Source organism: Gallus gallus, chromosome 26 (genome assembly GCF_016699485.2).
Source record: "Gallus gallus isolate bGalGal1 chromosome 26, bGalGal1.mat.broiler.GRCg7b, whole genome shotgun sequence".
Classification (NCBI taxonomy): domain Eukaryota; kingdom Metazoa; phylum Chordata; class Aves; order Galliformes; family Phasianidae; genus Gallus; species Gallus gallus.
In genome coordinates this window covers 5,169,324-5,189,725 of record NC_052557.1, presented here as the reverse complement: position 1 = coordinate 5,189,725, position 20,402 = coordinate 5,169,324, and the positions used below count along the sequence as shown (strand labels likewise).

Sequence of the window (20,402 nt, the reverse complement as noted above, 5' to 3'; positions counted from 1 at the left end):
GAGAGGAGAGGAGAGGAGAGGAGAGGAGAGGAGAGGAGAGGAGAGGAGAGGAGAGGAGAGGAGAGGAGAGGAGAGGAGAGGAGAGGAGAGGAGAGGAGAGGAGAGGAGAGGAGAGGAGAGGAGAGGAGAGAGCTATGCAGCTCATATGGAGCAGAGCAAAGCTGGGAAGGAGCTTGGAAAGTGGGGCTGAGGCACAAGGGACTTCCCAGTGATGGTGGCTGCTGGAAACCTCCAGGATCATCTTTGCTGTCTGGGGTAAAGCTGGTAGAAGGAGCCAGGAAGAGAAGCCTAGAAGGAATTTTCAAATGACTCTTGCAAACGTTTCCCCAACAAAAACCCCTTTAGTCCCAGGGCGCCTGGCCGCTTGTGTGGAGCCAAGTGTAACATTTGTGTATGTGATGCTATAAGGAAATGTGTTTATTTTTCAGCACGTTTGCTGAAACACTGTGTGCTGGGGTGGGGAGCAGAGCTTTCCCCATGCCAGCAGGGCCACTGCCAGCTTACACCAGCTCCAAACCCCCCAGAGTCCACATGCGACCACATCCCCTTCCCCAGGAGACCCACATCACTTCTCCTGAGCAGCCACAGCTTCAGGCCCAAAGCACATGCAAGGTTAAGCAGAGGAATGAGAGGAGGGGTGGGTGTGATGCTTGTGTCAGAGCAGCAGCAAAGCATGGGAGCAAGTGGCCTGGGACAGACTGAGGAGCTCCCTGGTATCACGCACAGGGCAAAAGCTTTTGTCATGTTTTAAAACAAGCAAATGTGTTCCCAACACTTCCATGACACGGCGGGGAAGGATCCTGCTGGGATCAAGGCTATCTTTGGGCTGATTCCCATCTGGGGGTCTCTGGGAGACTGCACCAGCAATGACAGTGTTAGCTCATGGTTTCTTGTTAAACACACCCGAATGGAGACATTTACTTAGGATTTCACATTATTAACAGCCACAGCAGGAAAAGGTTGGGGAAAGAGAAGAGATGATATTATTTCCCAGGGGAGATGCTCAGCAAGAGGATGCTTCTGGGGTTTCCTCCAGCAGCTCCATAACAAAGGGGAACTTTCCACATTAAAACACCCAGGGAAAGGAGCATCCCAAAAAAACCCTGGAGGGAGGGGAGGCCTTGGCAGTGGGGAACCCCATCCACGGGTGAGCAGGATGTGGCCACATAGGGCTGGGATGCCCCGTTATGGTGCTGCAGAGGCCAGGTACCACTGGCAGCGTGCAGCTGTTCATCACCAGCCCTTGAAGCTGTGACGTGAGAGGATTAATTAATTTTTACACACCGCTCAGCGCAGGGCTGGGCATGATCATGCATTATTCATGCATTCAATAACACAGCTGATTTATTAATGAGGAGGTCAGACTCCCTGGAAACGAAGGCTTGTTGTAAAATCACTTCGAACTGGGATGTTTCAGAGGAGCTGCTGGAGTGGAGCCGGCGTGGGGCCACAGTGCTGGGACGAGGACGGCATGCAGAGCTGCCCTGTTCCTTCCAGCCCATTAATCTCCGCGCTGCTTCGGAGGGGCACGTTCCTGCTCCAGCACGGGCAGACAGCTGTGCAAATGTAATGCAGGAGCTGGAGGAGCAGAGTGGGTCCATAGGGGCGGCTTCCAGGCTTTCTCCTCCCTGCTGCAGCCATGGAGGACCTGGGGAGCCAAAGAGACCCAGAGCGGACACATCAGCATCTGGGCCTTGCAGGGAAACGGGAGGAGAAAGCAGGCAGCCAACCCCTCCCTCCTGCTGGCTCAGTGGGGAGAGCTGGAGCCACCTCCAAACCAAATGAAGGGAAGGAAATTCGTGCTGCAGGAGCTGCTTTCCCCGTGGTTACTCCCGGGGGCTGACAGTCCACCTATCTCTCTGTATTTAATTCGTCTCCAATTTGGGTGATCTTTTCCGCTCCTCATCTCTCTCGGTGCTGCACAATCACAGAGGGATGGATGGGGCGGGGGGGGGACAAAGTGAGGTGCAGGCAGCAAACAGAAGGGCGATGGCTGGGACTGCCCTGGAGCAGGATGGGGCTTCTCCTGCTTTGTCATTGCAAATTATTGCTGTGATTGGGATGGGGCAGCAGCACGGGGCAGGGCATTGCTACCGTTCTGTGCTCTCTCCTTCGTGGAGCGGAGCATGAGGGCACTTCACACTGTGAGGGCAACCAGCAGCAGTGGGGAGACGATCCGGTTCCTGCAAGAAAGCTTCTCTCCGCGCTGAGACACTGAGAGACACTGAGGGCAGGAGAAGCCCCCGTGCCACACGGGGGGCAATGGATCAGCGCAGCTGCCGGCTGTCCTGGCTCTTCCCAGCCTGCACACGCTGTGCGTGGAGAGGGCCGGAGGAAATCAAAAGAAAACAAAGCAAGAATTTATCAAACAGCAGCACGGCTGGGGCACCGCTCGTCCCGGCCTCCTGCTGCAAACCCATGAGGGCAGGGCTGGGGGAGCGGGGTCGACAGCGAAGGGTGAGGGGAAGGGAAGGGACACTGCCCTGTCCTGCCCTGGCACGAGCTCAGCCTCTCGCAGATGCCGCCCTGCATGCCCCAGGCAGGAGTGGGCGTTGCTCCACACCGGCATCCCAAATGGTGTCGAGATTCCCAGGCCCCAGCGCTTGGGGCTGTGAAGAAGAAGCCGCTTTGATCATCGCTAATTATTGCTGCTGGGCTGACAGCACCCTGCTGTCCCACCCTCAGCTCAGCTGTGCCCGCCCACACTGCCCCATCGCCCCACGCTGCAGCGGGTTTGTAGGTGCTGCCGGTGGGATTGGAGCCGCACATCCACCTTCAGCTGGGCGGACGGACAGACACCAGCAGTGTGCCCCACAGCCCGGGGTATGACAGAGGTCCTGCAGCACCACTGCCCCAAACTGCATGGATTAAGCCCTGAATGCACATCCCACTCAATGCTTTTTATTTCCCCTAAACTGCAAAGGCGCCGCCAGGTCCCCGAGTTCCCACTGAACAACACAATTCGTCTGAACAGAAGCAAAAGCAGAGAACGCCCACGCCCTCCTCTTGCTTCTGTTTATCTCCAAAGCTTTTCTTAAAAAAAAAGAAAAGAAAAGAAAAAGAAAACCCAAAACACGCCTTCCCTCAACGTGGAGGAGTGCTGCAGCCGAGCGTGGAGATGGAAGCTGGAGTGCAGAGGGCAGCTTCACTGCAGTGCCCCTGGCCACGGGCTGGGAGGCTGCCGGCCGTGAGACCTGAGATTTGTTTGTGAGCACGGGAAGCCAGGTGGCAGAGCAGGCAGGAGCGCTAATGGGTTTCCCAGGCTGTTGATGTTATGCTTTAAAAAAAAAAAAAAAAAAAAAAAAAAAAAACACCTCATTTTTCAGATGCTTTAGAGAGAAAAACAGCCCGTGCTCCACTGGGGAGGGGAGCTCAGTGCAGTGACCTTCCTGAATCAGGGTATGCAGGAGGAGCAGGGACACTGTGACCATTGCATGGCTGCGGGCAGCGGGCAGGACCAGGTCCCACCTTCACCCCTCTTCCCCCAGCCCTGCTGCCCCCCCAGAGCCGGCCTCATTTCGGAGATGGATAGAAACGGGCTATGTGTGTCAGCCACATCAGCACTGTCTGGCAGGTGGATGGCAGGGACACACAGAGGTGCAGCTGCGTGCACGTTGCCTCTTCTTGTTTGCTCCCTGGCGCAGCTCAGGCTGCTGGTTATGATTTATTAATCTCTGCACGGGTTTATATTTGGCTCCAAGAGCATCTGCATCCACTTGCAGAGAGTGTTGGGTGTCGGGCTGTCAGTCTGCACCAAGGGGGCTGGGGACAGGGCTGGGATGGGACCCTGGGGCTCTGCTTATGGGAAACGTGATTGAGATCTTCCCCAACCTGGAGCCTCAGATGATGGGCTGGAGTGAACCTGTTCCCTTCTGCTGTTTGTTCAGGAGAGCTGGGAGGCTTCTGAAGGGAGCCAAGTGCTCAAAGGGCCTTTGACAACATGAATCAAGGTCTCTGAGCAAAGAAATGCTGCATTTTTTTCCCTTATGCTCCTTGGACAGCTGCAGCCAGCATCTGGCAGCCGTTTGTGCAACCTTGATGCACAGTGGGGAGGGAAGGGGAGAGAAGGAAGGTTCTTCCCTAACAAGCCTTCCTTAGCCACGGCGATGTTCGCAGCACAAAGCAGACATCCAGGGGCAGCTGAGGGAGTGACTGCATGAGGAAACGCTTCATAGTTTCCAGCTCTGTTCTAAATTAGGCACTTAACCTTTTCAAATGCATTTGATGGTGGTTGCAGTGAGCTCTGACCCCGCTTTGTGCACAGCCCAGTGCACCGCGCTGCGAGGAGCACTTCCATGAGGAAATCCAGTAGGTGGGGTTTGCAGGGGAGCAGATCGATGTGTGTACTGCAGATATTCCAAGGCCATGTGTTACCCAGAGCCACAATGGTGGGACCAGGGGCCATGGGGATGTTCCTGGGAGTACACTGTCCACCCCATCATAACCTGCAGACAGCTATTATGACCTCAAGCTCTAATGCCCCAGAAGCAGCCCGTGATTACAGTGGGACAGTGCAGAGCCTTCCCCAGCTAAGCCATCACCCCCAGAGCTGTGCAAAGCGGAGCAGGGGGGTAGGGGACAGGTCAGGCTTTGCTCTCCCTCCCCCTGTGCCATCTCCCAGAAGAGATTTGGGTGGCAAAATAGAGCCATTTGCAGCCATCTCCCATCCCCAGTTTTAGCCAGGAAAGACCTGGGCTGAGCCCTTTCAGCTCATTGCACACAGGAAAAGTTTTGCAGCATGTCCCACGGAAAGAGCTGCACCCAACTCAAAGTTTCCAGCAGAGCCCCATGGCCCCACTGCTGTTGCGCTGTCTCTGAGTGACCGATTCTCATCTCCTCAAATCTTGGTTCAAGAATGTTGTTTGGGTTGCAGAAAGTATGTCTAAAAGAGGAAAAAAAAAAAAAAAAGAGAGAGAGAGAGAGAAAGGAAGAGAAGGAGGCCAGGATGAGATGAGGGAGGTTTCGCTCTGTCCTTCCGCGCTGACCACTGTATTTCGGCAGAGGAGAGCACAGCCCCAGCTGCGGCAGCTGCCAGATGTTGAGTGCATTCCCTCTGCGTGGCTCAGCCAGGGCTGAGCCCCAAGGATTTGCTCCCACTCCTTCCATGATTTCCCCGCATTTCTCCCTTTCCTGGTCTGGTTTATCTGCTGGTGCTATGGACATCCTCACAAAGCAAGAGAGGTCTGATAGCTGAGGTTGGCTTCAGAGGTGGGGGTGACAACCATTGGGGGGTGACAACCACTGGGGAAGCTGTATGGCTGCTCCTCTGGGCACAAGAGAGGCAAACCCCTCTGCGGGCATCCACTATGGGCTTAGGAGCCTGGTGAGGGGATGGAGAGGTGAGGAAGAGAAGGTTTGGCTGCAAACATCCAGAAAGGCCACACAAACCTGGAAGTCACAGTCCTCCAGGGCACCTCTGCTCCGGTATTTGGAACAGGAGCCTGGTGCAAAGAAGGGTCTCCAGATCATGGAGATCTCCTGATGTTGGCCACCACGGAGGTTCTGCAGATGTTGCCTCATTCATTTCCAACCGCCCTGCACAAACCTGGAGCACGCTGAGGCTCAGGGCCTCCTTGGGTTCTGCTTGGATTCTTGTGACCAGAGTCCCTCAAAACAGCAGCTGGGACCTTCACCTTCAGGAAATGGCTTTTCATTACAAAGCTCAGGAGAAGCCCCTGGGAGCCCCCAGGTGAAAGCTCCAGGTAAGCAGAGCCAGCACCCCCCACCCAGCAGCACCGCAGACCAACAGGCATTGGAAACCAAAGAGGACATCAGGAGGGGGAAGACAGAGCAGTGAGCAGCTCCAGCACGGCCAAAGCTTCCTGGAAATGTGGAAGAGGCAGTAATAACCTTTCCGTGAGTAAGAAGGGAAGCTGCTCTGAAGTAGCTGTGCTTTATGACGAACGCTGGTTTTGGATGCGTGTGGGACATTTAATAGCTCGGCATCCACTGGGAAGAATGAGCCTTATCCTTAGCAGGAGCATCAGATTGCTTTTATTCTTTGTTATGCAGTGGAGCATTTGCTACCTGTGCCAGAGCGGTGGTCCATGCACAGGACAGTGCTCCAAGCTCCAAGTGCAGTGTTTGTAAATTAAAGGCAAATTTGGGCCAGGCTTGCTGGTTTCAGATACAGAGCTCAAGAGAATTTGATCAAAACAACTGGAGCAAACCCAACCAAAACAGACACTGCTCACATCAGTTTGGTTTAGAAAACCAAAGCAAACCAATACAGACATCTGTCTGGCCCTGATGAGATGCAGACTACAATTGTTAGCGTAACTGCACCGGACGAGATTATGCAGTGATAGGGACCATTGGCTTTGAGCAAGCAGGACAGCGTGTTCCCAGCTCCTGGTACCAGTTCAAGCCTTCCTTTGAACAGTGAGCCATTGGGAAGAGGTATTTATAGATGTCCAAGAAGTTTGATGAAAGTTGAGGACAGTTGCAGAAGCTTTGCTCTGGCCTGAGATGAGCAGTAGCACTGAGGTCTTATCAACAGCCATGCTCATGCCAGCAGAACCAGACAAATCAATCAGGATCACCCCAGGAATGGCTCAGGAGACAATGGCCACCTGGAACATTGGATTGCAGGGTTAACCAGATAAGATATATGTGCTTCTTTAGACGGCAGCTTTTCACTGCCCTGAGACAGGTCCAGAGGAGATCGGAGCTGGGCAGGATGATGTTCAGGCAGAAAGTCCTGGTAACTGTGGGGAACACCAAAACTGAGCTGAAGCACATCATTTTGTTCTGGTTTAGGCTGGGAAAGGGGGATGTGAGCGTGGGTACGGAGCCAGCCCATGCATGAGGGCTCTGTGGGACAGCCTGCCCCAGGGCTGCGCACCCGGAGTCAGGAGTATTTTTGACTTCCAGAAGGTGGAGAGGCCACATTCCTTATCTAACCTAGCTACAGACATGGTACTTTTCCAGAAAAACATCCAAGCCCTGTGCAAGCCTCTGAGCTGCTGGCCAGCAGGACACCTCGAGCTGCCAGAGATGTGGTGCTGGTTGACACCACCCAAGCGCCAAGCAGCAGATGTTGCTGGCTGCCTTTCCCTGGAGCGGGGCTGGGGCGGCAGGAGCCCTTTGAGTGGGGTCTCCCCCTGCACTACCCCCAGACTCTCCCCCCACACACACCAATGGCGTGAGCCCTTCTCAAGCTTCAGTGGCAGTGCCCCACAGGGACAAAGAGGTGCTGCCAGCTCAATTGAAGCCCACGGAGGCTCAGAGAGCACAAAACCCCTCCCTGCTTGACGAGGGCTTTACCTCCTTTGGGGCGGCACAGCCCCCATCCCCCTTCCCCACTTGAAGACAAGATTTCTCCAATTCACCCGGAGCAAGCAGCGCTCTGCCTGCGGCACCACAGAGAGCTGTGCTTTCCAGGCATGCTCTTCCTTCCCGGCCTCACATCCTGGCACAGTCCCCACTGTACAGTTTGTCCCTCACAACCCCGTCCATGAACCACCCGCACATTCCTCCTCACTACAGTGAGGAACACAGATTGATAAGGATCTTTGCAAGTCTCCCCAGGGGTGGAGGATGTTTTGGCTGGGAAATATCAATGGGAAACAAGGAGAAAGCAAGCCCAGAGGGAGCGTGGCACCTGCCAAGCTCGCTAAATAACTGCAGGCTCTTCGGCAGAGCTGGGCGTGCTACTGGAACAGGGCAAGGAGCAGCAGGCAATGGGCGGTCAGGGCTCCTCCTTCCTTCTCCCTTCAGGAAGAAATGCTTCAACAGCCATCAGAGAGCCATGGCCAGCACTGAAGCATGCAGGGACAGGGACCAGGGATCAGCACCCAGCACTCCACAGCTTTGCAGGACGCAGTGGGCACTGAGTAGCAGGAGGTGCTGCAAGCTGCCTGTGTCCCCAGTTCTGTCACCCAGAACATGTTTCCCCCCGGCTCCCTCCCCAGGAGCCTCAGTGGGGACCCCCCAGTCCTGGGTGGGAGGGCACAAGCAGCAGAAATGCCAGCTTGGCATCTGTCTCCTTCCAAGCCAAAGAGAAATTCCTCGTGTCACAGTGGCCCTTTGGTAGGCAATTTATTTACCTTGGATGCTGCAGCCTTATCAGTTCACGGAAATGTTTATCCTAAATATTTAATAGCAGGACTGCATAAACGGAGGTTTCCTGGGGAAGGAGCCTAGGCTGCAGTCCGGGCAGGCACAGCGTCCCTTCCCTCGGTACTCTGAAAGTTACAGCTACTTTCTCACTTCTCCCCAAAAATCGCATCCTCAGCACCTCAAAATCGGGACTTTTTCATCTGGCCAGAGGCCTCTTCATCACTTCCTGATGAGAAACACAGGAGACCTAACAACAGCCCTTTTAAAAACAACATCCCCGATTCCACTAACTCGTTAAACAGAGAGAGCCTGAAAAGTGCCAACACTCCTATGAGAAAAGACGGGAGGAGAGAGAGAGAGAGAGAGGGAGGAAAGAAAAAGCAGGTTATTTATAACGCCGGGCTGCGTTAGGGTCTCTTCAGTCTCTCCTGCAAACTGTCTGCTGCTAGGAGGTCACTCCCAAAAAACCTGCACAGCCCGTGACCTGCAAGCACAGTGTTTGATCTGGGATCTAGGGCGGGCACCAGCCCTTGCACGCTGGGAGACGCACTCACATGCTGCTTGACACACGGGAGATCCCAGAGCAGCACAGCGAGGCTTTGGAAAGGAGGCTCTCTGCTTGGTAAGTCTACCTCCATATTTATTCTGATTTTTTTTATTATTTATTTTTATTTTATTATTTTTTTTGAAGCTCGATTTCCATAGCCCTGCTGTGCCACGCGGAGCACATGCCAGCGACAGGGTTGGCACGGCGCGGGTGCCAGCATGCCTTCTCCTGCTCCTGCCCCAATGCAGCAGCTCCCCAAACATTTGCCATGGGATCCACACACCCACAGCCCTGGGCACATGCAGCCCCCCCAGCCCCATCACAGCTCTGCCAGCTTTTCTGCTGCTTGTGTCGTGCCTGCGATGCCACTCGCTCCAAATTCTGCTCCCTCCCTGAGTGACGAGCTGGCCCTGATGGACACACGGCCCTCTACCCCGAATGATGGAGGATGGGAGACTGCATGGAGATTGTGCAGATGCCACCCAAAACTGGGGCTGAACACACCGGGGAGGGGAGAGCAGCCTACAAATGGAGCAGGGGGGCTGCTGAGGACAGGCGCTGGGGCTGGTGGCACATTGAAGGAGGCTCTGAGAAAGGGGCAGGGAGTCCTGGATCCATTCTGCCCCACACAGAGGGACCCCAGGAAGGAGCAGCAGCCCCGAAGCAGAGCAGACAGCTTTGTTTTACCAGGCAGAGTGCCCTGGAGCAGAGGGAGGAGGAGGAGGAGAAACTCTCCCGCAACTGCCAAGATCCTGCCACACAAGCAGCAGTCAGGAGGGCCACGGCTCCTCTGCCCCTCGGAGCAAGAGAAAGTGAGAGCTGTGCCTGCCTCATTTGGTCTCAATCCCTGCTTTCTTCCAGCAGGAGCAGCCTGCCAGGGTTGCTCAGGGGCAGCCCTGGGCAGAGCTGTGCCCTCCTCACTGCTGTGTCAGGGCAGGAGACCAGCATCCTGCTGGCTCCTCGGGAGCACAGTTTGGATGGGGATGAGGGAGTGGATCCCCAAGGATGTAATTTGGGAACGTCTAGCAGGCACAGCCAGCTCCACCATCACAGCTCTGCAGGGCTGGGTGACAGTCCCCAGCACCACAGTGGTCAGGTGGAGGAGGAAGCCACAAAACTTGCTGTTTTCACCATTTTCCCAGCCGGGTCAGGGTGAGAATGCAGCATGGTTTCTCCATGCACAGCAGTACAGCCACGTGTACAGGAGCCTGCGCTCCCCCTCTGAGCAGCACGGCTCAGAGTATTTCCTGGAGGCATTTCAAGCCACCTCACTCTGCATGTTGGAATAGCCACGAGGCTCAGGGAAGGACGAGAAGCCATAACTGGTGTTCTCCCTCTGACAGTGCAGTGTCCTGAGACAGTCCCAGTGGCAGCTCTGGGGATGTTCCCACTCTCCTGTGTTACGCTGGCCTAGATGGGACAGCAGGTGACAACCAATTCACATCAGGACAGGAGGTGAGGGAAAACTAAGCTCTAAAGTGGTTTCAGTTCAAAATAAGGCAGAACTTGTTTACCAGGATTTACATCAGTCCCAAGCAGTGTGAGCATCCCGCATGCTTGTGGGGGAGGGGAGAGCTGGATTAAACCCACAGCAACTCGCGTCGCCAGCGAGCATGGAATAAATATAGCTGCACTGAAACATGCTTTGAGCTCCAGCAACCTGTCCCTGCAGCTCCCGCTTCCCTCCCGCTGCTTGGAGGGCGGCTGACTCCCTTCTCCTCCCTCCCACATAGACCAGCAGAGGCAAATAGGGATGCTGTGGGGCACAGCTGTGGCCTTGCACCAACTCTGACAACGGGCCCCCATTGGCATCCTCTACCCAGAAACACCGGTGGGTAAAGAGTTGGCAAGAAAACAGGCACTAGAATGTTTCTGGAAAGTGTGAGATGAAAAAGGGGGAGATCAGGTAACTTCAAAAAAGGGAAATGCTGGAAGGCACATTTGTTTTAATGAGATTCCCTCAGGTCATCCCAGTTCATTGGCTCTGCTGCCAAGTGGCATCAGCCCAACATCCCAACCCACTCCACCCCAAACCCACTCAGCCCCAGCCTGCAGGGAGCAGCTCGCCCACCTGTGGCCCCCGCATCGGGCCTGACTTTGCCGCTGGTTCCCCCCCAGGTCCCTCCAGTGCCAGCACCATGCGTTGGGCCACCATCCTGCTCGTTGCCGGGCTCTGCAGAGCCTCCCTGGGCCAGTACAATGAGGAGGAGGACCTGGCGTGGCTGCAGTACTACATGCGGCAGTCCCGGATGTCCTCCTACAACTACATGCCCTACTACGAGGATGAGAACAGCCCCTACGTTTACTCTTACGTCCCGGCCCCGGACACTGAAGCAGAGCCTGTCCCTGAAGCTCAGCAGGCCTCATCCTGGCAATGTCCCCAGGAGTGTGACTGTCCCCCCAACTTCTCGTCAGCCATGTACTGCGACACGCGCAACCTGAGGTATCTGCCCTTCGTCCCCACCCGGATGAAGTACGTCTACTTCCAGAACAACCAAATCACCGCCATCCAGGAGGGAGCTTTCGACAACGCCACCGAGCTGGAGTGGCTCGCACTGCACAACAACCAGATCAGCAGCGAGAAGATGGGCAAGAGGGTCTTTGCCAAGCTCAAAAACCTGGAGCGGTTGTACATGAACAACAACAACCTGACCAAGATGCCCAGCCCCTTGCCCCGGTCCCTGAGGGAGCTCCACTTGTCTTACAATCAGATCTCCAAGGTTCCCTCCAATGCTCTGGAGGGTCTGGAGAACCTCACAGCCCTGTACCTCAGCCACAACTACATTTTTGAGATGGGAGCATCCCTCAAAGGGCTCAAGTCCTTGATCCTTGCTGATCTGAGCTACAACCACCTCAGGAAAGTCCCTGATGGGCTCCCAATGGCTCTGGAACAGCTCTACCTAGAGTACAACTACATCAACGCCATCCCTGATGACTATTTCAAGGTGTCTCCCAAGCTGCTCTATGTAAGGATGTCCCACAACAGCCTGACAAACCAAGGGCTCTCTACCAACACTTTCAACAGCAGCAGCATCCTCGAGCTGGACCTCTCCTACAACCGGCTGCAGAAGATCCCCCGGGTCAGCACCAACCTGGAGAACCTCTACCTTCAAGGGAACCAAATCAACGGTGAGCAGACGTGTCAGCCACGCGTAGTGGGGATGGGGAGCTGGGGAGGTGGAAACTGTGCTGCCCAGCATGAGGCTGCCCAGGGAGTGGTTTGAGCAGGACGCCGGAATTTGGCAGATCTCTGACCTCCTGGGTGCAAGGCTGCAAGGAAAGAAAGGGGCTTGCTCTGTTGCCAGCTCTGAGATCTCCTGTGTGATGCACAGAGACATTGCTTTGGTTTTATTGGGCACCTTCTGGCTGGATATGCTGGAAGTGTGGGTAGAGGCTGATGCACAACGTGGGGTGGGGCCTCCAAGGATGAAGGGTCACCAGGAGAGCTGGGAGGGTCACTGGACGTGGGAACAGGCATCACCCTGGACAGGGTTAGTGTGGGGCTGCAGGCAAACCCTGCAGTGCTCAGTGATCTGCAGCACTGGGGGCCGGTGCATCCCCCTGCAGCCCCTCTGCCCTCCTCAGCAGGATGCCCTGAGCTCTCCAGCTGCAGCTCTCTGTCTGACACCCCCAATTTATTCCCAAGCCTTCAGTAATCCACATGAGATGTGACTCCGGTCCTCCCCCATGTGCCAGAGATGGCTCTAATGAGCCCCATCCCCTGGCAAAGCCCCGGAGTCCCCCCAGGAGCCACTGCCTGCAGCTTATGGGTACATCCTCGCCAGGGCTGCGACAGGCAACAGCTTTTAGTTTTTAGAGCGTCTTCTGCCAGGACTAACATTCATTCTATTTAATACACACGCACACATACACACAAATAAAAGGAATGGTTGCTGTTTGCAAAATAATAATAATTAGAAAAACAAGCAAACTGCATCTCCTGGTACAATCCCTGCTTGTTCCCCTAACCTGGCAGGGCTGAGGGCAGAACCCTCCCAGAGCAGTGCCGGCGCATCGGTGCAGCCATCAGCTGTTGCAGGGGAAACAACCCCACACTGAGGAACAGACAGAAACACAAAAACAAGAACAGATTCCCAAATGTTTGCTTTCAACATTTGTAGCTGTTAATGTCTGCCCACAAACACCATGAAACCGCTGCGGAGCTTTCCACGCTTGTCCGAAGCTCTGCTCCAGCTGCAGGTTTGCTGCCGACCTCTGGAGCCCCGCGTACCCTTCGGTGGGAGTGGGGCACCCGCAGCACCTCTGGGTGCCGTGCAGCCCTCGGGGAGACGCTGCTGCCCGCCCTGCTCCCCCTCCTGCCACCAAACCCCCCGCCTCTCCTCCCAGGCTCTTTCAGACGGTGCGGAGCTGCACAGCCCATGCGGAGCACAGGCTGAGCCCAGACGGGCAGTTTGCGCTGAGGGCTGCGCGCCGCAGCGCGCCTCAGAGCCTTCCCCAGAAGCTCTCGGCCTGGAGCTTTGCTGCCCCCTAGGCGGTCGTTTCTCTCCTAAATCCTGCACAAACACGGGGTTTGTTTCGCGTCCCCCCTGCAGACCCAGGGAGGGATGGGCCTGAGAGCCGCTGACGGCAGTGTGTGACAGAGAGAGGAGAGCGAACGCGGATGGGACGGGGACCTCCCCCCACAGACGCAGCGCCTGGGTGGTCCCGTTCCCCATCGGTGCCAGACGGTCTGGATGCTGCAGCATGGGAAGGCTCGTGAACTGCAATGACCGTTCCCTCTGAAAAGCGACGGTTTTTGTCTGACACCACCCAGCTCTGTTCTTTTATCCTACCAGGACTCCCAGCTGTGCCGGGCAAAGTCACAGCTCCCGGCGCTTTGAGCACGCACTGCCTCAGTGCTGCTTCAGGCTGCAGCGGGAAGCGCCAACCGCTCTGCTGGTTTAGGATGGAAAGGCGTGGAGTCCAATTTAGCCATAAATTGCTCTTTTAGGGGTGCAATTGTTGTTCTCCTGCCCAACCCACATCGGCTGGGCACCCTCTGACACATCGCAGTGCCCTGACAGCTCTCCTTCCCTCACAGAATTCTCCATCAGCAGTTTCTGCACCGTCGTGGATGTCATGAACTACTCCCGGCTCCAGGTGCTGCGGTTGGATGGGAATGAGATCAAGCGCAACGCGATGCCCCCTGACGCCCCGCTGTGCCTGCGGCGTGCCACCGTCATCGAGATCTAGCCTGCTGCCAGCCCCGCTCCTCAGGACTCTGCTCCCTCCTTCCCAGGGAGACACTCACTCCCATTTTTATGCAGCTTGACAGTTTGACTTGGCTTCTGCAATAGTGCAATAAGGGTGCTCCAATGCCAGCCCACACAGGGGGGCAGGATCTGCTCATCCCTAAATCCCCCCCCCCCCCCGGGCTCTCCGGCCTCACAGATCCCATGTAGCCATGCCATGGTCCACACAGGAGGCAGTGGGGAAGGAGAAGGGCTCATCCCATCTCTGAAACGTGATGCTGAGCGTCGGGCTCCAGGTGTGGGTCCTGCAGAACCACCCCAGTGGCTCCCCCTGGGCCAGGGTTTGGTGATCACTTGGAGCTCAACAGGGAAAGGGTTACAGATTTCCCAACCACCAGCATCCCTCTCTCTAAGATGGGAATAAGCAAATCTTTATCCTTACTTCCCCACCTTTCCCTGAAGCTTCCTGCTCCAAACATCAAGCCAAGAGGAAAGAAATCTTTCCTGCTGCTGCCCAGCAGCCTCCAGCTGCTGAGCTCCCCGAGGAGCAGCCATGGTGAGAGGGACCCCCACACCTCCTCAGGTTTTGGGACAGGACTGGGGCCAAGAGATGGCACATTGCAGTGCCATCACCCCACAGTGCTCCAGGTCTATGCCAGGAGCAACCCTCTGTCCCTGCTGTCCCTGCCCAGGCACCAAGTGCTGCTGTGCCACATTCTGGTGCAACTGGGCCACACTCTGTGTCTGCACACAGCACTGTCCCTCCACTCTGCCAACACCACCCTGCTGCTGTGTGCCACTCAGCTGCAGCTGCCCCAGCTTAAGGGGAGCAGCCCCACAGCAGGTGAGGTTTCGAACCAGGTGGGACCCACCCGGGTTTAACATGGGAGGGTTTCACTGCTCCCAAAATCCTGGTGCTCACCTGCACTGCAGGATCTGCCCTACCCCTCCTACCCCTCCACCTGCTGGCACAGCTCTGGGCTTCCCACCCAGGGAACTGAGCTCTCCCACTAAGAATAAACGATGCAGCAGTAATGTCTGCATGGGCAGCACATCTCGATTTATCGAGAGCTGAAACACCCGCTTGGTTCCTTGGACAGGTTTACTGAGAACCAAAGGGGCAGCCAAGCTTCGAAGATGACCTGCAAAGCCGAAGAGGTCATCCAGACCCTCCACATTTAAACTGCATGCTAACACTATAGAAACAAAAACCCAAAAAAACCTGCACTATCACCAGCGCATGAACTGTAGATGTCATACCGACAAATAAAGCCCTTTCTGTAACTGCACAAGATGTGTCTGAGGAACGCCAGCACCGTGTGGAGCAGCTCGCAGCCCAGACCCTGTGCAGTGATAACGCTGCGCTGTGCATCGGCCGCCTGGTGGCTGCTGCGGGCGCTGCACTGCACTGCGGGCTTCGTAGAATCAAAGAATCATCGAGTGTTGGAGTTGGAAGGGACCCCTCAAGGCCATCCGGTCCCACACCCTGCAGTGCACAGGGACACCCACAGCTCCATCAGTGCTCAGAACCCCATCCCTGTCCTTGGGGGGTCACTGGGGATGGGACATCACCACCTCTGTGGGCAGCCTGTGCTGTGCCACACTGCCCTGATTGCAAAAGACTTTGCTCTGATATCCAACATAAACCTCCCCTCTTTCAGTTTGAAACCATTTCCCCTTGTCCTATCACACAGACCCTGCTATAGAGTCTGTCCCCCTATTTCTTACAGCCCCTTTAGATACTGAATGGCCGCTCTCAGCTCTCCCCACAGCCTTCTCTTCTCCATCTGCACAGCCCCAGCTCTCAGCCTGTCCTCGCAGGGCGGTGTCCCATCCCTGGGATCACTTCTGTGGCCCTCTGGATGTGCTCCAACAGCTCCACGTCCCTCCTGTGCTGAGGACTCCCCATCTGGACTCTGTGCTCCAGGTGAAGTCTCAGTGCAGAGCAGAGGGGCAGATCCCTCCCTGGCCCTGCTGGCAGTGCTGCTTTGGATGCACCCAGGATACAGTTGGCTTTCTGGGCTCCGGCCGTCGGGCAGCGGGAGAGGCGCTCCGGCCCCGCTCCGCTCATCCCGGCCCCATCCCCTCCGCACCCCATCACTGCCCCCCGCAGTCACAGCCCGATCCCTGCAGGGACAAACGGACACTGATGGGGCAGACGGTGGCGCGCAGAGCCCACGCATGGCTGGTGCTGAGCTGCCCCGAGGGGACGCTCCGTCCCTCCCTGCGGGGCGGCCGCAGTCGAGACTCGATAGCAGTGGGGGGGGACACGAAGGGCAGAGGGGCTGTGCGCTCCCCCTTCTCCGCACTCCCCCCCAAAAAGTGGGAGATCCCATTGGTCCTGAGAGCCCGCTGGCGCCCAATCAGCGCCATGTTGCTGCGTAGGGGACGGCAGGATGGGGGCTCGCGTCCCCGTCCCCCTCCTCCGCTTCTTCTTCCTCCTCCGCCTCCTCCTCCTCCTGTTGCTGGGAGGGGCGGCGTCCGGGGCCGCAGCGGTGTCTCCCCGGGGAGGAGGAGCGCGGGGCTTTGTCCGTGCTCACCAAGAGGCATAAAGGAGGGGAAAACCGCAAAGCAACTGAAAGCGACTCCGCTCCAACACCCCCTCCCCCTCCCGCCCAGGTGTCCCCGTAGTCTTGCGGGGCACCGCACACCACGAGCAGCAGCTCCCACGAGGACGGCAATGGCTCCTCCACAGCCCCCCCAAACCCCTCACATTTCAGCTCCCAAAGTCCCCACTTCCTTTTCAACATCTCTTCCCACATTTTCTTCCCCTCCTTCCTTCCATCCCCACCCCCCTTTGAAGCATCCCTCAGCTCAGACCTTCCCAGGCCACTCACAAACAACCCTTTACCACCACATTTCTCCACGGGATTTATGTTTCAACACCATCATCCCAGATATTACCCTCTGAGGACACAGATGAGAACGAAGTGAAGGACAGCTGTGACCCAAAAGCACCCCCAGGACACGAGTGCTGGGCACAGCACACACGCCCTGTCCTTCAGCATTTCCCTTTGCTCCATTCTCCCCAGCCTTAACCTAAAACCTTTATTGTTCCGGGATGACGTTAGGATGTATCGGTGTAGACAGAGCTGTCAGGATTTCTGTTTTTTTCCCCAAAGCCGTGCCACATTTCTCACCCTGATGCTGAGGACAAAAGGACTGAGTCCCACACACACGGCTGTCTGCAGACGGGCAGCAATAAAAGTTGATTATTAATAAGCCACATGGATCCGGGCCATGGCAGCTGCGACATTGCTGGGAAGAGATAAAGAAAATTGCAGAGGTGGAGGGAAAACGTGCCAAGGGGGGGGACAAGTGTGTCCCCAGCAGAGATCAACCGGACCCCAAGCACTGCATGGTCCCGAGTTACGGAGGAGAATGAGGACTGGAGACTTCCCAGCTCCCATTCCTCCACACCAGGGCTGAAGATTTGGGATGTGGCGTTTCAAGGCTCAGGGAACACTCAGTGCGAACGCTTTGGGGACCGCTGGGCAGCCCAGTGCCCCCACATTGCAGAACATCCCCAGCAGTGTTGGGGAACGGGGCAGAGGGAAGGGCAAGAAATTCCCAATCTGTTCGGCTCCCATTCTTGCCTCCCCTTTTGTTCCACTCGCCATCTGTCCCGCAGCCCTGCACACCCCACACTCCCTCCACACATGCTGTAAATTATCAAGCTGGGTTTTGTCTCTGCTTCTAAAGGCACAGTGTGCCCGGAGCCGTGCTGCATCCCCAAGTGCCAGCCTTAGAGCTGTGAGGGCTGGCACTGCCGGGGGTCCTGCTGCTCCTTCCTGACTGCTGGGATCTGGGGGGCGCACCCCTGCCGTGCTCTGCTCCTCGGGGATTTGTAAGTGTGCCATTCCCTCTCAGAGCCATCCCCGGGGGAGGAGGGGTCCCAATCCCTCTCTAGGGGAGCAGCACCCCATCTGCTGTCCCAGCCTGGATACGGCCTTTTAGCTCACAACAAAGCCACCAACCCGTCAGCAAGGGAGCAAGGGCAGCTGCTCCGCTTCAGCCCAGTCCTTCCCCTTCCCTGTTTTATCTGGGGCTATAATAGACACAAACTCCCGGGTAAAAGGGCATTGTCAGAGGGAAAATGGGCCTCACCCTCCGTCTGGCAGCTGGGAGCCAGGGGACGGCGCAGGGCTCAGCGGCATTGTTGCTGTTTCCATAAGGCGTTTCCTGGTGTGTCCTGGAGGAGCAGTGCTGCACGCAGTGTCACCAATCCCAGCTCACTCAGTGCAGCAGCTGCGTGGGCAGTGGGGCACAGAGAAAGCCCAACATCCCCTGCGTGGCTCTGAACCCCCACCTGGCAGGGGAACCTTCAGGGACTCAGCATCCCAGATAATGACCTGTGGGGAGCGGTGATGCTCCCATCCCAGGGCCGGCCAGACACCACATCCCCACTGCTGCAGTCCCTCGGTGTGCTTTGGGAATGGCACAGCCCTCAGGGACAGTGGCACAGCGTCCCCAGGGACAGCAGGGCACAGCTCTGTCCCTACGGTTCATGCCCCACAATGTGTTGGGACACTGCACTCCTCCCATCTCGCAGAGCGGAGGACAGAAGAGTTCAGGACCAGGTTGCCCAGTGCCAACAGACTCCTCAAATAACAGTAATTACTATTAGAATATTTAATAAGAGCAGTATGCAAAGCAGCAAGCTCTGCCCTGACCTGCATGATGCGGGGAGGCTGCTTTTCTCCCCAGCGCTCCCAGCCCTTCTCTTGGAAAACAAAAGGTGCAAAGTTCAGTGGTGCATGAAAGAGAAACAAAACCCGGTCCCAGCCGCAGCCCCCCCACTCTCCCACCAGACAGATGGCAGCAGTTGTCCCCGCACACCAGTTGCTCACTGTTGCCAATAAGCCCCTTTATCCCACAACAGGTTGTAAATGAGAGCGTTGGAGCTCAGCAGCCACTGTCATGGAGGGGCTGGAGTGGGGACAGAGACAGGAACGGGGATGGGGACAGGGATGGGGATGGGATGGGATAGGGATAGAGATAGGGATGGGGGTGGGGACAGGGACAGGATGGAGATGGGATGGGGATAGGGCAGGAATGGGGACTGAAATGGGGATGGGGATGGTTGCCCCCATGGGATGTGCAGTGGAAAACAAAAAAAGCAGCTCCATGCTGCCTGCCCATCTGTCAAGGCCCCACATCCCAGGGGACACAGTGGGAGGGTGGCTGGGGCGAGGCAGCCCCCAGGATCCCATTCCCCTGTTTTTACCGAGGACCAGAAAGGGGTATCTCCTCTGTGCTGGTGTCTGTAGGGCTGGTGGGGACACACAGGCTTAGGGTCAGGGCTGCAGGAAGCTCAGGCTCTGCTCTGCAGATCGTGTGCAAGGAAGGGAGGAAAGGTCTGTCAGGACAAAGGGCAGGTGGGGAGCGTGGTACCCCAGCAGGATCCGCTCTGCCAGCCCTGCTGAGGGGCAGAAACCAGCAGGGCAGGAACCCACACGCAGCACGAGATGTGGGTTTGCCAGAGCTGGTGCTGCTGCAGCCCCTCCAACCACAGAAAGCACCGTGCTGTTGCTGGGCCAGGTGAGTGCAGTTTCTCCGGCTCTGGCAGATCCTGGGAAGGTGGTTTGAGCTGCGCACACTGCAGGTGACGGCGTGCCCTGGGCATCCCCTCCCATCTCCAGGGCTGGGGCAGAGCTGCTGCATTGCCCCAGATACAGGCACCCACGCAGTGCTGATTGGCCTCAGCTGAGCTGACATCACCGCTCCCGTCCCAGTGGCAAACCCCGGGCAGGAAGCACCTGGAGGAGTCTGACCCCACGCCATGTACTGGGGAGGGTGGAGGCTGGGTTTCACTTCTGCTGACGTTGCTTTTCTGGTAAGTTAGAAGTGAGAAACGCTCAGCTTCTGCTAAAGGGACCCCTGGGAAGAGAGCAAAACAAACACAAAAATCCAATAATATTTTGTCATGAATTGAGCAAAATAGCTTCACGGAGTCCATCCGTGGTGGTCACTGCCTTCAGGTCGGGACATTTTCTGCAGCTGATTTGGACTTTGCACAAACGGCATTTCTCCAACAGACAGCCCCAACCCAGCAGGAAGGACAGGTGGGGCAGAGCAAAGGGCACCGGGCAGCACTCCGGCCCAGGACACGTCGGGGATGAATGCTGGTTTATGCAACGTGCCAATCGCTGATGGCAGGGGGCACCGACCGACCTGGGCTCCTTGAATCAGACGCTTCCAGCAGAAACATCCAAAATAAAATAAAAGTAAAAATCCCAGCAGAAAGCTTGACAGAAAGAGTGTCCAAATGGCATCAGGAGGTGGGGAATGGTGGCTGTGCCTTTATTTACTTCCAGTCTGTCCTGAAGTGGTCCCGGGGTGTCACTCTGCACCCCTCCCCACACCCCAGAGCTGATCCTGAGGGACCGTGATCCGACCAGAAGGAAAATGACGAGCAAAATAAAAATAGGAGATGAGTCATCTCTGAGAAGGCCGGCGGTCAGACCTGGCAACTGTGCCGTAGTGCTGACTCCTCACTGAGCGCTCCTCTGCATGAGAGCTGTGTTTTAATCGGGGCTGGGAGCACTCCAGTTTTGGGCCATCGCAGCTCTGCTCGTGGGGACCCAAACAGCAGTGGCTGC

General features: G+C 56.6%; 1 protein-coding gene and 2 long non-coding RNA genes across 5 annotated transcripts; 2 read left to right on the top strand and 1 right to left on the bottom strand.

Annotated features, from left to right (window-relative positions):
• Positions 1-1,322: 1,322 nt before the first annotated feature.
• LOC107055172 lies at positions 1,323-18,034 on the bottom strand. Of its 3 annotated transcripts, none has more exons than XR_001470183.4 (3): positions 17,908-18,034; positions 16,941-17,058; positions 1,323-1,648 (listed from the first exon to the last, which is right to left on the bottom strand). It is a non-coding gene; the product is annotated as an uncharacterized LOC107055172 (long non-coding RNA). The 3 variants fall into 3 exon arrangements; XR_005841922.2 differs by lacking the exon at positions 1,323-1,648 and adding an exon at positions 6,573-6,707; XR_006932149.1 differs by lacking the exon at positions 16,941-17,058.
• FMOD (fibromodulin) lies at positions 8,386-15,089 on the top strand. Its single transcript, NM_204967.2, has 3 exons — positions 8,386-8,683; positions 10,727-11,737; positions 13,650-15,089. Exons 2-3 carry the CDS (start codon positions 10,747-10,749, stop codon positions 13,799-13,801), a joined length of 1,143 nt encoding a protein of 380 aa, NP_990298.2. The 5' UTR covers positions 8,386-8,683; positions 10,727-10,746; the 3' UTR covers positions 13,802-15,089.
• LOC107055173 lies at positions 16,262-20,235 on the top strand. Its single transcript, XR_001470184.4, has 2 exons — positions 16,262-19,636; positions 19,839-20,235. It is a non-coding gene; the product is annotated as an uncharacterized LOC107055173 (long non-coding RNA).
• Positions 20,236-20,402: the final 167 nt, after the last annotated feature.

Excerpts from the sequence above, each read along its gene's own strand:
- FMOD (NM_204967.2), top strand. The coding sequence starts at position 10,747 with ATGCGTTGGGCCACCATCCTGCTCGTTGCCGGGCTCTGCAGAGCCTCC. Across the intron at positions 11,738-13,649 it reads TCAAGGGAACCAAATCAACG|AATTCTCCATCAGCAGTTTC; the intron begins GTGAGCAGACGT and ends CTTCCCTCACAG.